Here is a 14,507-nt window from a genome sequence, read left to right as displayed (position 1 = left end):
TATTTCTGAAGCTCTGATCTTGGGTGAGAGTGAAAGGACACACAAGTGTAACATGAACCTCTCCACGATCAGGAAGCCCTTGAAAGTGTGATCCTAGACAAGTCTATTCATAAGTAAATTCCAGTTTGTTCACTGAGGCTTACTGGCACATAAGCATGCATAGGAAAGCAGCATTCTTTGAAATATTGGGGCAGTGTCAGCACAGGCTCTTCCCAGAAGTACAAGAGTCTGTAGAAAAGCCTTGTTGGTTCCTACCTCAAGAGGAAAATACGCAGGTCTTTTTACAGTCTTCCTCGATATCAAAGCGGTTAGCATTTCCATCGCAGCCACCATACCAAAACTGAGCACAAGAATTGGCTTGCTTATCATAATACCATTTTATAATATACACACGGCATGGTCCTTGATCTAATCTTAATTTACATTGTGGAGGGCTCAAGAGATTTGCTTTAATAAAAAACAAAAACAAAATATAATTATGATAGTGCTTTACAAAAGTAATTGTGGCAATAAAGTTCCAATTTAATCAAACATTTACCATGTTAGAAGTTAAATTTATGAAGGTAGTGCCGATATACGCTACCCCCCCCAACATGATGGATGGATAAATGGATAGAGTTTCTTCTTCTCTTCAGTATTTCTCCAATCTTGCTTTACTCACATCTCTACTATTGTTTAAAACTTTTCCTCTCAATTTTTATCTACCCTTATTTAAACACACACACCCACCCCTTTTCTGTGTTACTCCCTTCCCATATTCAAACCTGTTCCTGCTCATTTTCTCAGCTACCTCATGTGAGACAGATAAAAGATGTGGAGCCCTCAAATATTCCACAGGACAGGCGTCTCCACCACTTCTGTGAAGGTGGCGTTCCTGGGTACCACGTGTATACATTAAATCACATATAAAAATCCTGTAATCACCCTCTAAACCTCTGGAAACCCACAAAAATCCGCTGAACTCCACCACAATTGCTCCCTCCAAGCCTCCCTCCAAACCCCAACTCTTCATAGGCTTCAAAGATCTGGGCAAAGACTCATGGGATTGCAGTTACAAAGGTTCATGGGATGGCCATTTCCCCCTTTTTCACACAATTTTTGCTGCTTTCCCGCTCTTTTTGCCCCTTTCACGCCCTTTTGCAGTATAAACGGGTTTATTTACTTTCAGGCGTCATGCATATGCGCAGTTGCGCATAAGTCGAATGTGCGTAAGCGGGGAGACGCTTGTACCTTCTTTATACTTTGCTCCAACTTCAGCTATTGTTTAATAACCCAATTTTTCTTGCAGTTCCCTCTCCCCTTGCTTTACTCAAACGTCTGCCTTCATTTTCCACACCCGCTACTGCTTCATGCAAATCCTGGATCGCGAGGAGGCACTGCAAATCCTCCAATTAGGGTTGCACAACGACATCATTGCATTTTTATTATATATAGGGGGAAATGGAAGAGTGTTAAAACTTTGATACATGTAACGACCTGGTTTGGGTGTAGGTGGCATGGAGGAAGATGATGAATGAGAAGGTGGGAGCGTTTTCTCAGCTGTTAGCGATGCCAACGGCGGTGATGACGATGGTGATGATGGCAATGATGGCAGTGCTGAAGTAACTGCTGCAGAATATAATGTTATACACACAGAGAGAAAAAACCATTCAAGAGATGGGATGACATATAGCTGATGAAGTACATTTTAATCCCTGAAGGTTTATGCCATAATAATACCTGCAGCGTCACAATATTATTTGTTATTTTTGCTGCAGCAGACTAACATGGCTACCCCTCTAGGAATTTAAGGAAAGGGTGGTGAGGTTTGTTTCTTTCTTTTTGTTTTGCCTATGAGACATATCCTGTTAAGAACTAGATTGCAGAAAGAATTACCTTTAACAGGAGACAAAGATGAGAGATCATCAGGTTCCACATTGTAGTTCTCATGAGATGACCTGTGCAATTCTTTGGTCTGAAACAAATTCAGTTTTGTTAATTTTAAAATTTAGTGGGGACTTACCACCAGTGAACTTAACATTTACTGCCCTCAATAACTTAGGCCCCAAATATGTGAAAGGCCAACTCCTTCCCTACAGACCCTCTTGGCTGAGAAACCTCTTGGTAGTTCCACCGCCCTCAAAATTCAGGGAGTGGTGGCCCCAGAGAGGACATTCTCTGTGCCCTAAGCTGAAGAATTCCCTCCCCACAAAGCTGCATCTGTCTCTTGCATTGTTCAGTTTTGTCATACGCTGAAGATGCACCTCTCGTCTTTTGATATCTGATACATATATTTTTAGAACTCCATCTATTCTTCTGATCGTAAATTGTTTTAATATTGTATTTTTACATTGCTGTAACCCACCATGTCACTTTATAGGGAACAGCAGCTTAGATAGATAGACAGATAGATAGACAAACAAATATTTGTTCTGTGATACAGAGAAGCCTAATAGAGACCTGCTTCCTTTTACTTCTGTCCACAAAGAACCACTTGTGTTGGTTCTTTGTACATGAAAGTCATATATGCTTCAAGTTCAAGACTAAAATGTAGGTTCCAGAGCTTTCAAATAGTGTTTGCCTGATTTACGGAAACATGAAGCATCAACCAGGTGATTGCAGGCTTTAGATAAAATTACCTTTAAATTAAAAGCACTGGAATTAGATCCTTCATTGAAATAACTTAATGACTAACTAAGCTACTTATTGAAAATAAGTATTCAGTTTCAAAATATTGAGCTGCAAAGGCAGTTCTTTGCAACTAATTTTTAAAGAAAACCTTATCATTTTGTATTTTTCAGCTGTGAACTGTCCTGGGATTCGGATGAAGGGTGATATACAAATTTAATAAGTAATAATAATCACTACAAGTAAAAAGAGAGAATCCAGAAAATATCCAGTAGCCAATGAGTACCGGGATTAATGGTTGAGAAGGCTGGCCAAGATTTATAGAATCCACTTTCACTGTTGTTTCAAATTCATTTGATAAAATTGACTGTCCATTATTACTGTTTGTGTGCAATATGTATTGTGAAGAACGAGAAGATACTGAGTGGATAGATGGTCCATTTATGCTTCCTCCAGTTCCAATCCGATTATATATTAAGGCCCCATGTTCATCTTCACAAAACTGGTTAACAAGTTTGGACTCCAAAGCTTGAAACAAAAGAAAATAAAAACCCATTTAAAAATCCCAAATGTTGAAAAAAATACATTATGTTCAAGAAATAATATTACTCATGCAATTTTCACTATGTTAAAACTTTTTTATAAAAAAGTAATTGTTCCTTAAGTCTTGGGAAGACTTCCTTAAGCCTTCTTCACATATGGCAACCCCCAAAGCATAGCCATTTATGTCAAAGTAAATGGGTTGTGTCCAGCTAAGTTTTACTCAGAAAACCCCTTGAAATTTGGGGACTTCAGTTAATAAAGCCCATAAATTTCAATGTGTGTGCTCTGAGTATAAGCCTTTTCCTCTGATGGGACTCAAGGCAGTTTGCAGATAATAATAAGAACCATTAAAAATATAGAAAAAACAAAACACCCTCACCCATAAAAACCATACAAACATTGGTGGAGGAACAGGGGGGACGGGGAGAACACACCGCCCCTGGCACCATCAAGGAGGTGGTGGTACCATCGTGGCCACCCCCCGACACGCGCCGCACAACCCCCCACTGCGCCACACCCCCGGGGCACGTGCCAGCCATGCCCCCACCTGCTCTCCGCCCCCAGTGCCGGAGCATGCAGCTTCGCCACTGCATACAAGTAATTACAATAAAAACAGCATGGCACCCACCCCTCTGCAAAGCAATAATTTGCACATCATATTTTATGTTTTTGTGCTTGCACAAAAGTTGGTATATTTTGCCCTAAGCATTTATTAACTGGTGCAGCAAACTATTAAGATAGGTCCACAACATGAAATTCTTATTTGTGTAATTTTAGGAAAATACATAAGAAAGTCTTGCTTTAATTCCTACCCCCTTGCCCTGAGTGGAGAACAACAGAGGTCTTAGCAGAGTTCTCCCTTTGAGAACCTCAGCTTCTCATTCCTGTTTGCTTGTGTCCTGGGTCACAAAGGGACAAGAGAAGGACTGGGTGATCCATTCTATTTCTGGTCCATGTCAGTGTTGTCTATATTCATTCTTAAGTCTCTTCTGTCCTGTTTCCTTCTTAGTGTTTTTTTTAAAAAAACAACAACATCCATATATTACCCTTCAACTATGCATGCTTTTACACTTCAGCTATGGCCACTTTGACATGCAGACCCCAGAACATTGAATGTGGAGCAATGCAGCCCTTGGCCTAAGAAAAGTTAACTATCTCTCTAGCTTTGGGATATAAAATCTATGGATGAACATAACATTCCTACATGGCATGCTCTACAACCACTATGTTGTTCCAAGACCTTAGTGAGGGATGTAGAGGGTAATCTTTGACTGGAGGCACCCAAAAGCTTGAAGATGATCTGTGGGGACCAGTAATTCTTTTAAGAGCCATGATTACCTGGAAGAGTATTAAAGTCGTCAATGAGGTACATATGTTCTCTGTCAGGGTCTGATGCAATGAGATTCAGCTCCCGCAAGAATTCAACTTGTGTTGGGTCTGAAGTATTCACAATTCCAATGGCATACATTTCGATGTTAGCTGCATGAGCCTCTCGGACAGCAATATCCAACTTGACGGCTTCTCTCTTATCCGCTTGGCCATCTGTGAGGACTATGGCAACTTTCCTCACTCCAGTTCGAGCCCCAAAAAATCCTTCCTGCGTTGCTTTGCGGATGGCTGTGCCTGTGTAAGTGCCTTCTCCCATATATAACATCTTCCTGATTGCTTGTTTCACATCCTGTTGAGTTGTGTACCTATTAAGTCCAAATTCAAGCCGGACCTCCAGGCTGTAGAGGACAAGGCCAATTCTGGTGGCATTTCTCCCTACAGTTACTCTGTCTACCAAAGCAGTGACAAAATCTTTGATTATTTCAAAATTCTCTGGGCCCACACTTTCAGAGCTGTCAATCACAAACACAAGTTCCATAGGTATCTCCTTGCATTTGATACCGCAGCCTGCAAAAAAGAAAAACAAACCAAATCCATTCAGATAGACCATATGGCTTGCTTTAATTATATACTATATTCCCGATGTGTGATGTATATGAGGATAAGTGCATTTTTTAATTAAAAAAGTGCAAACAATTGCAGCATGCCATGAATCGACTTAACAGCTACACTCTTCTTAGGCTAGAAGTAAGATTGCAGATGAAACAGAACCAATTTAAATTACTTGATGGCTTTAATGGAGACCTTAGTATGACCAAGACTTTCAAATTATCTATTACTAATGTGAGATTCACAGTGCTCACAGTGATAGATGGAATCACAAGAACCTTCCCACAGTGACAAACTCCCCGATAGGTCAGAATCTGGCCACTCCCCATTAGGTCAGAATCTGGAGAGCCAGTGTGGTGTAGTGGTTAAGAGAGGTAGACTCGTAATCTGGAGAACCGGGTTCGCGTCTCCGCTCCTCCACATGCAGCTGCTGGGTGACCTTGGGCCAGTCACACTTCTCTGAAGTCTCTCAGCCCCACTCACCTCACAGAGTGTTTGTTGTGGGGGAGGAAGGGAAAGGAGAATGTTAGCCGCTTTGAGACTCCTTAGGGTAGTGATAAAGCGGGATATCAAATCCAAACTCTTCTAAGATTAGCCACAATCGGGCTGTAGACCGAGGACTGCTAATATTTGGGGACTGACAGAACACTTTCTCCTTTTGACTTAGCAATGTAGGCTAAATTTAAAAGTGCCTGCCAAAGGCAAACATCTGTTAGTGTTCTAATTCTCACGGCTCTTTCTGGGTGCTAAACTATTTAAATGTGAATTTTTAAATATTAAATTGACATCTCAAATGAGTGGGCGACCTTTTCATTTCCCCTTGGAGTTGCAGATGTTTCGATAATCATTTTCTGAGAGGAGGAAATGATCAAAACAGGCATAGGATTGGAATGAGAAGGCTTGTTGAAAACTTACCACATATCTCTTTAATCAATTTAATTATATCTTCTCTCTAGGTTAGAAAAGACAAAGAGTGCACATATACATTATCTGACGTCTGCTTTATTCCCAGCAATTTATAGCATGGCCTCTGCTGGCATACCTCAGATTTCAGGCATTTTTCATCATCAGAGTTGTTGCCAATATTGTTCATGCAATGAAGCTTAAGCACTTAAGTACTGGACCATTCAGTCAATGCTTAAATGCTGCAATGCATCATGGCTTAAGAAGCTTTAAGAGTAGATGCGAATACCCCTGGAAGTTCATAGGCTGCCTTTTGTGTGCGCAGGGGAATATTATAATCTCAATCGGATGCTGCAAGACATTTCTTAAAATATGGAATTTATTTCTTCTAATGGAGACATTTTAGTAAGGCAACTTTTCCACCACCTGCATTTCACCAAAGATTATTCTACTGTAGCCAATTCTGTATTGGCTTTTGTATGTATCAAATCATTTTGCCTGAGTTGCCCAAGGATGTAAGATAGGATGTCTTTGGTGTCCCACTTACACACATACCAACACTGCTGTGCTGTTTGTGTGTGCGGAGTGCAGTGGAGCACTCCTGGTGGCAGTGTTGCTGCTTGCTAGGACAGAGATGGTGAGTTCAAGGGAGCTTCAGGTGTGTGTGCATTTGTGGGGTTGTCACTGCGTTTGCTATCACTTTACCTCACCTCATCCCCATCTCAGTAAGCACAGCATCTCCACTGACTTAGCACAAAGGTGAGCCAAGGTGGATGAGCAGGTGGAAGTCCACCTGTGCTGCCTTTCAGCAGGAGGACCAGACATCCAGCTGTGGGTGTTGAAGACAGAGCAGCCCAAGCAAGAAGTATATTTAAATCTGAAAGTGAAGATCCATCTAGTCTCTGGATGGAGCTCCAGAAACAACAACATCAGCACACCTGGAACTGAGATCTGCACCTCCTTCAACCCAGGTCAGTTCCCTCTACAGGACTGCTTTGAAAAATACACTTTTAATAGTTGGTCGGCTTCCTGCAAAAACACTCCTTTATTTTTGTGACTTCTAGTGTTGTATGGCTACCATGGTTTCTGACTTATTTTTTTAAAAAATATGTGATGTCTACAATGTCATTTTTATTTCATTTGGCCTCCTTTATCCCCCTTTTCCCAATAGCCAGAAAATTATAAAGAAATACTCTGAACAACATACTTGGGTATTCAGTAAGCTTTCTCTATATATGCCTTCTTCAAATAAAGCATTAAAAAAAATCTTTCACAGCTGCTCAGTGACACATACAGAGATTGAGATAATATTGCATAAATGAATTTTCTTTCCAAAATATTAAGTGCTTACTGTTAGACCTTGCTCGCCCTTTGCTCCGGTTCTGCCCTAAAAAGACAAGCATTCATTAAATAACAATAACATTTTTATTATTTATGCCCCACCCATCTGGCTTGGTTTTCCCAGCCACTCTGGGCTGCTTACATCATACCTAAAAACATAAAACATAAAGCGTTAAAATCCTCCCGATACAGGGCTGCCTTCAGATATCTTCTGAAAGTTGTGTAATTCCTTGACATCTGAAGGGAGGGCATTCCCCAGGGAGGGTGCCACTACCAAGAAGGCCCTCTGACTGGTTCCCTGTAACTTTGCTTCTCACAGTGAGGGAACCCGCAGAAGACCCTTGGAGGAGGACCTCAGGCTGGACGATGGGAGTGGAGACGCTCCTTCAGTTATACTTGGCCAAGGCCATTTAGGGCTTCAAAGGTCAGCACCAACACTTTGAATTGCACTTGGAAACGTACTAGGAGCCAGTGAAGATCCTTTAGGACTGGTGTTATATGGTACCAGCGGCCACTCCCAGTCACAAGTCTCTTAGAACAATCTGTGGGATGATTTCCTTGCTACTGTTTTAAGGTTGAAAATGTTTTATGGTTTTTATTTTGCTGTGTTAAATAAGTTACAGCATGTTTATGAACCATTCTGAGATTTTTTAAATTAAGAACAGTATATAAATTATTTTAATTCATAACTAACAAACAGCATAAGGAGGGTTGTGGTTGGTTGTTTTTTTTTAAAAAAGAAAACAATCAACAACAAATAATTGTGTGGGGAAAGGAATTTGGAGACGAGAAGTCTCCTGGGAGAAAGGAGTATTTCAGTGTTTCCCAACCTTTTTTGGGCAAAGGCACACTTGTTTCATGAAAAAAATCTCGAGGCACACCACCATTAGAAAATGTTTAAAAAATTAACTCTGTGCCTATATTGACTATATATAAAGTAACTCTCTTTAATAGGCATCAAATAAACACAAATAAAGTATTTTATAATTACTTTATTATGAAATAGTAAGTACCGTATTTTTAGGACGCTCCGTCCCATAGGACGCACCTACTTTTTTGGGGGGGGGGAAATAAAGGAATTTTTCCCCCCTTTATTTCCCCCCCCAAAAAAAACCCAGGTCGGGGAACAGTGGGATGGCGGTGCTGCGCCTCCCCACTGTCCCCCGAGCTTGTGGGGCTGGCCCATGTCTGCCTGGCGCGAGGGGCGCTCTGCTTCAGGGCGCCCCGCGTGTCGGGCGGCAGGCTACAGTCCGCAGCATGGGGAACCCTCTGTTTCAGGGCGCCCCACGCGCCCCCCGGGTGCGCAAGGCTTGCCAACACGAGCGCGGAGCACGGGGCGTCCTCCGAAGGGCGCCCCGTGCTCCGCGCTGCCAGCTGCCGCCCGCAAGCCTTGCGCTCCCGGGGGGAGATCCCCCGGGTGCGCAAGGCTGGCCAACACCAGCGCGGAGCACGGGGCGTCCTCCGAAGGGCGCCCCGTCCTCCGCGCTGCCAGCTGCCGCCCGCAAGCCTTGCGCTCCTGGGGGGAGATCCCCCGGGTGCGCAAGGCTGGCCAACACCAGCGCGGAGCACGGGGCGGCCTCCGAAGGGCGCCCCGTGCTCCGTGCTGCCGGCTGCCGCCCGCAAGCCTTGCGCTCTCGGGGGGGGGGGAGATCCCCGGGGTGCGTAAGGCTTGCCAACACGAGCGCGGAGCACGGGGCGTCCTCCGAAGGGCGCCCCGTGCTCCGCGCTGCCAGCTGCCGCCCGCAAGCCTTGCGCTCTTGGGGGGAGATCCCCAGGGTGTGCAAGGCTGGCCAACACCAGCACCGAGCACGGGGCGTCCTCCAAAGGGCGCGCAAGGCTTGCCGACACCAGCGCGGAGCACAGGGCGGCCGGCCTAAGCGAGCGGCGATGGGATGTGGGAGGGAGCTCGCTTGCCGCCCCGCGTGTCGCCGCCGCCCCGCCTCTCGCCGCCCGACTCGCCCGCCTCCCTCCCACGGCACACCAGGCAACGTCTCGCGGCACACTAGTGTGCCGCGGAACACCGGTTGGGAAACACTGGAGTATTTAATGCTTTCCCTGCTCTAAATTGTTCCCCTTCATGCCACTCCTCCCACTCCCATGGGGTTCAAATGTGTGTCATTTGTAGTTAGATGATTTTTTAAGTGAAAAAGTATTAATGATTTCTTATGCATATTATTACATACAGGTTCTCCAGCTGAACCAGGGTCACCCATGTTTCCCTTCTCTCCTTTTCTTCCTCTTTCTCCAGCAGCTCCACGATCACCCTTGGAATTAATTACACAACATTTGTAAGGCATCACATTAACCACCTCTGTTTGAAACAACATGCACTGATGGGAAAGACTAGATAGTATTATGTGGAAGTTCCCTACATTTTGCAGCAGAAATGGACTCTACCATATGAATTCCAAATGCATACATTTAAAAAAATAATGCATGACTTGACAGGCCTGATCCATCCTAATTTCTTGACCACTTAGCACATCAAGACATAATTAAAGCCCCCAAACTGGCCGATCCACCGAACCAAGTCCCCACTCCACCCTCAGCAGACTGGGGTGTAGAAGGGAGAGAACTCTGGCACTTAGAGCATGATATTGTAGTCAGTGGCCGTGTAACTGATGTGATTTTCTGGAATAATCACAACCATTCTAAGTGGTCAAGGTATGAAGAAACTCCTTTTGAGTGAATCAATAGGTGGAACCCATCAAGCAGGCTAAAAGGCAGCAGATGGTAGGGAGCATAGATCTCTTTTGCTTGTGATCACCAGCAACAGGGGTTCAGAGACATACTGCCCCTGATATTAGAGCGGGCGGCGCTGTGGTATAAACCACTGAGCCTCTTGGGCTTGTTGATCGGAAGGTTGGGGTGAGCTCCCGTTGCTCTGTCCCTGCTTCTGCCAACCTAGCAGTTCGAAAGCACACCAGTTCAAGTAGATAATTAGATACTGCTGCAGCAGGAAGGTAAACAGTGTTTCCATGCACTCTGGCTTCCATCATTGTGTTTCGTTGCGCCAGAAGCGGTTTATTCATGCTGGCCATATGACTTAGAAAGCTGTCTGTGGACAAACGCCAGCTCCCTCAGCCTGAAGCAAGATGGGCGCCGCAACCCCATAGTTGCCTTTGACTGGACTTAACCATCCAGGGGTCCTTTACCCTTTTACCTTAGAGGTAGTAAATAATCATCTCGACCCATAGCCATTAATGAGTATATTTAATCCCCTTAATTTAAAATTGTCTAATCTTCCCATACTATATATTTCAAAATGCCCATAACATTAATTCCACTACTTTTTTTGTTTTAAATAGATTACGAGTAGCTTCAAACAGCTAAACTGGGTAACAGGTAGAAACCTGTTTTTAGATTTTGATACCATACCTTGGGTCCAAGAAGCCCTTCTCCAGGAGCCCCACGGGGTCCTGGCATTCCTTGAATTCCTTGCTCACCCTGAAGGCAAGGCAGAATCATTGACATTTATTGTCTACCCTAAATCAACCTTCATTGGTTACACAAATTTGATTAAAAGTAAAAAATAAATAAATAAGGGAAAGGTTTTTTATTTGAGCTGTCTGTTCATAAATAAGCTTACACTGAAAGACATTCCAGCAAATGTAGCACTTCACGCAAACTGAATTCTGCATATGTTCTCCTTGGTGCCACATATTAATATTTTCATCACTATGTATGTTTTTGAGCAGATGTTGTGACCCACTTTGGATCATGACTCAGTAGTCAGCAGCAACCCACCAGCCAAAAACCAATGGAGTAGGTAGTGGCAAAGTGCTACAGCACCTTGTGGCCTTCAATATGTTGTTGGATACCCAGGACCCATCTGCTCCATCTTCCATGACCAAAGATCAGAGATGATGAAGGTCCACGGGTTCCTCACCATTAAATTACAGGTTCCTCACCCCTAAATCTCAGGAAGCTGAATGTCACTTGTCTGTGTAAGATTCTGGATGCTGACCGCTCAGGGGTCTGCATAACTACTGGTATTTGGCATGATAGAGTCTTCTCATTCATTATCAGAATTAACCAGACAAATCGCTCCACCACCATGGACCCCAGTCCCACAGAACAGAGAAAGAGATATCAATCTGTCAAACCTTTTCTGTATCTGAGCTGCGCCAAACTGGGTCAAATTAAGCCACAAGCTCCACTCCTGGTGGTCCCCTTCCACAAATTCCTTTTAGTTTCAGCTTTGCAATCATACTCCCCCTGAAAACCAAAGGCTGCCCAGTGGGTCATGGGAATGATGCCACCATCATTTGTGGTTGGAACTACAGTATGATGGTATCTGATTGTCTTCAAACCTCTGATTTTCAGACTTGATTAATGACAACCTTCTTGGCAAATGCTTTTGGTCTGGTTTGTCTTTCCAATCTATATCAACCCATAACAAAGTTTTTAACATCTCTAAATTGCCAAAAACTGAGCCCAACCCAAATTGCATGTAAAACTGAATGCAAGAAATGTTAATACCTTTGGTCCTTGGATACCTTCACCTGGAGGTCCCAAGGCTCCAGGTGGTCCTTGTCGTCCAACATTGCCCTGAATAGAGAAGCAGCATAGCATCCTTATATGCCTGCAAAATGTGATAATCATTGCCACATTTCATGTCACTTCTACTTAATATGTTTATGAGATACAAGTGGGTTCTTGAGAGTCCATGGCTGGCAGCCAATGTATGTTACAGCTCAATCCTAACCACATATCTGCTAAGAAGCATCACTTGATTTTGTTGTTGTTTAGTCGTTTAGTCGTGTCCGACTCTTCATGACCCCATGGACATTCCTGTCTTCCACTGCCTCCCGCAGTTTGGTCAAACTCATGCTGGTAGCTTCAAGAACACTGTTCAACCATCTCGTCCTCTGTCGTCCCCTTCCCCTTGTGTCCTCCATCTTTCCCAACATCAGGGTCTTTTTCAGGGAGTCTTCTCTTCTCATGAGGTGGCCAAAGTACTGGAGCCTCAGCTTCAGGATCTGTCCTTCCAGTGAGCACTCAGGGCTGATTTCCTTCAGAATGGATAGGTTTGATCTTCCTGCAGTCCATGGGACTCTCAAGAGTCTCCTCCAACACCATAATTCAAAAGCATCAATTCTTCGGCGATCAGCCTTCTTTATGGTCTAGCTCTCACTTCCATACATCACTACTGGGAAAACCATAGCTTTAACTATACGGACCTTTGTTGGCAAGATGATGTCTCTGCAAAGTGATGTCACTTGATTTTAGTGGTACTTATTTCCAAATAAATATGTTTTATCGTTGTCTTAAACGACAATCCATACATCACATATCCCAAGTTATTCTAAATGGTCAATGGATGATGTGGTTTGTGAACTATTGACTTTGACCTGTGATGATGATGATGATGATTTAAATCAGCAAATTAATTTAATTAGGACTTTGGATTAACTTTTTGTCTCTGTCAATGCTGTTATTTATTATTATTTATTCCTAAATTAATGCAAAGATTATCACAGCTGCAGAGAGATAGGGAAAGGAGACAGTAATAATTATTCCTGAAAAGATACGTTTCAATTTGAGAAGTAATTCTAACTTACTTTAGGCCCTGGTAGGCCTTCTCCTGCTGGGCCTGGGAGACCAGCTGGTCCTCTAATACCGGGATCACCCTAAAAATATATATATATTATAAATTTTCCCAAGCCCAGTTTTACTTTTTCATCCTTATTATTACTTCTATCGTGCTAAGCAATCAATGTGGGAAAGAATCATTAAGGAGAACAAATTAAGCAGAATAAAAAATTCAAGGTTTAAGAGACACCACGGAGGGAAAGGTAGATAGATAGATGATAGATGATAGATAGATAAATGATAGATAGATAGATGATAGATAGATAGATAGATAGATAGATAGATGATAGATGATAGATAGGTAGTAATATTTAGCTAAGAACTGTAATATACATTTTCCAACAGTATTAGATAAAAACACTACAATCATTTTTAATAGAATAAACCAAACTCCTGTTAAGAAGCCTTACAGCCTAATCGGGAAACAATAATTTTATAATTTTACTTTAAATTACCAGATTTTACCTTTGGTCCAGGTAACCCAATCCCTTCAGGGCCTTGATCTCCTGGAGCTCCTGGAAGACCCGGAAGACCCTGAAATCAGAAAGTAAATTGGTTAACTATTAACTGCTTTGCAATGACAAATGTCCCATATTCCCCAATATAGCGGCACACATTATTGAAAAATGTCGACAAGTAGTTTGTCAAAATTGCATTTGCTTACAGGTGGGCCAGGGTACCCATCTCCCTTTGGTCCAAATGGTCCCGGTGGTCCTGGATGTCCACGATCGCCCTATTTGCAAAAAAGAAGAACATATTCACATTTTTCAGCAGTTATTAGTTGCTAGATGTTTATTTTCTATTTTTCAATTTGTTTAATTTAAATGAGTATACCAATTTGGTTATTACCTTAGCCCCTGGAATCCCTATTCCCTGTTCTCCAACTGGGCCAGGAGGTCCTGGTAATCCAAGATCACCCTTCAATTAAAAAAACCCACATATATAACCAAAAATATACATATGCAACTAGAGAAGTGAATTTTGAATATTATGTACTATCCTTTTAAAAAACGAATCTGCCTTTATTTAAGGGCTGCTACAAATGTCACAAAATTCCCATATGAAATACAGGTAGATTACAACTCATGCACAGGTGATGCTCGTGAACACACATTAATTCTATGATGTGAATATGGTCTTTCTTTTGGCCAGCTCTGACTGGCTTTTTTTCAGTGCATACACAGACATGTGCATGTTTATGCATGATGATCCACATTCAGATTTTGCAATGGTTTTGACCTGACAGTGCTTTTCAGGTAGAAATCTTGCCATACTTGGCGCTCAGTAATATCTCGGATTCAAGGGCTGTTGTAATTGCAACCGTCACTAGGCTCATTACTATGTCCAGACTGAACATTATGAAGCAACAGAAATGAGGCTGTTACCTTTGGTCCCATAATGGCTCGTCCAGGGAGACCTGGCATTCCAAGACGCCCGGGTGTACCGGGTTCACCCTACCATTATAAAACAACAACAATGACTTTGTAAAGGAACAAAACAAAATTAATAAAGGATCATTGAGATGTGAAGCTTTTTTCAAAGCCTCACTCCTAAGGGCTCATCCACCCTTACTTGTTTTG

The 14,507-nt window shown here is 42.8% G+C and overlaps 1 protein-coding gene across 3 annotated transcripts in view; it reads right to left on the bottom strand.

Moving 5' to 3' along the window:
• Positions 1-14,507, bottom strand: part of LOC310828092 (uncharacterized protein) — a 44,592-nt gene that overhangs the window by 3,377 nt on the left and 26,708 nt on the right. The window contains exons 22-36 of one of the 3 annotated variants that reach the window (XM_083705167.1): positions 14,313-14,381; positions 13,777-13,845; positions 13,592-13,660; positions 13,393-13,461; positions 12,897-12,965; positions 11,815-11,883; positions 10,711-10,779; positions 9,516-9,596; positions 7,343-7,378; positions 6,004-6,040; positions 4,489-5,046; positions 2,894-3,135; positions 1,876-1,954; positions 1,477-1,605; positions 256-447 (exon numbers count right to left, since the gene is read on the bottom strand). In XM_083705167.1, coding sequence (XP_083561293.1) covers positions 257-447; positions 1,477-1,605; positions 1,876-1,954; positions 2,894-3,135; positions 4,489-5,046; positions 6,004-6,040; positions 7,343-7,378; positions 9,516-9,596; positions 10,711-10,779; positions 11,815-11,883; positions 12,897-12,965; positions 13,393-13,461; positions 13,592-13,660; positions 13,777-13,845; positions 14,313-14,381 — 1,836 coding nt within the window. In that variant the 3' untranslated portion in view covers position 256. Of the gene's footprint in view, positions 1-255; positions 448-1,476; positions 1,609-1,875; positions 1,955-2,893; positions 3,136-4,488; positions 5,047-6,003; positions 6,041-7,342; positions 7,379-9,515; positions 9,597-10,710; positions 10,780-11,814; positions 11,884-12,896; positions 12,966-13,392; positions 13,462-13,591; positions 13,661-13,776; positions 13,846-14,312; positions 14,382-14,507 lie in introns of all 3 variants that reach the window. The other 2 variants (XM_083705166.1, XM_083705168.1) reach the window with 2 other exon arrangements.

Source organism: Podarcis gaigeae (genome assembly GCF_964106915.1).
Source record: "Podarcis gaigeae genome assembly, chromosome: 1".
Classification (NCBI taxonomy): Eukaryota; Metazoa; Chordata; class Lepidosauria; order Squamata; family Lacertidae; genus Podarcis; species Podarcis gaigeae.
The sequence above is the reverse complement of the archived record's forward strand: the minus strand, read 5'-3'. Positions and strand labels throughout refer to the sequence as shown.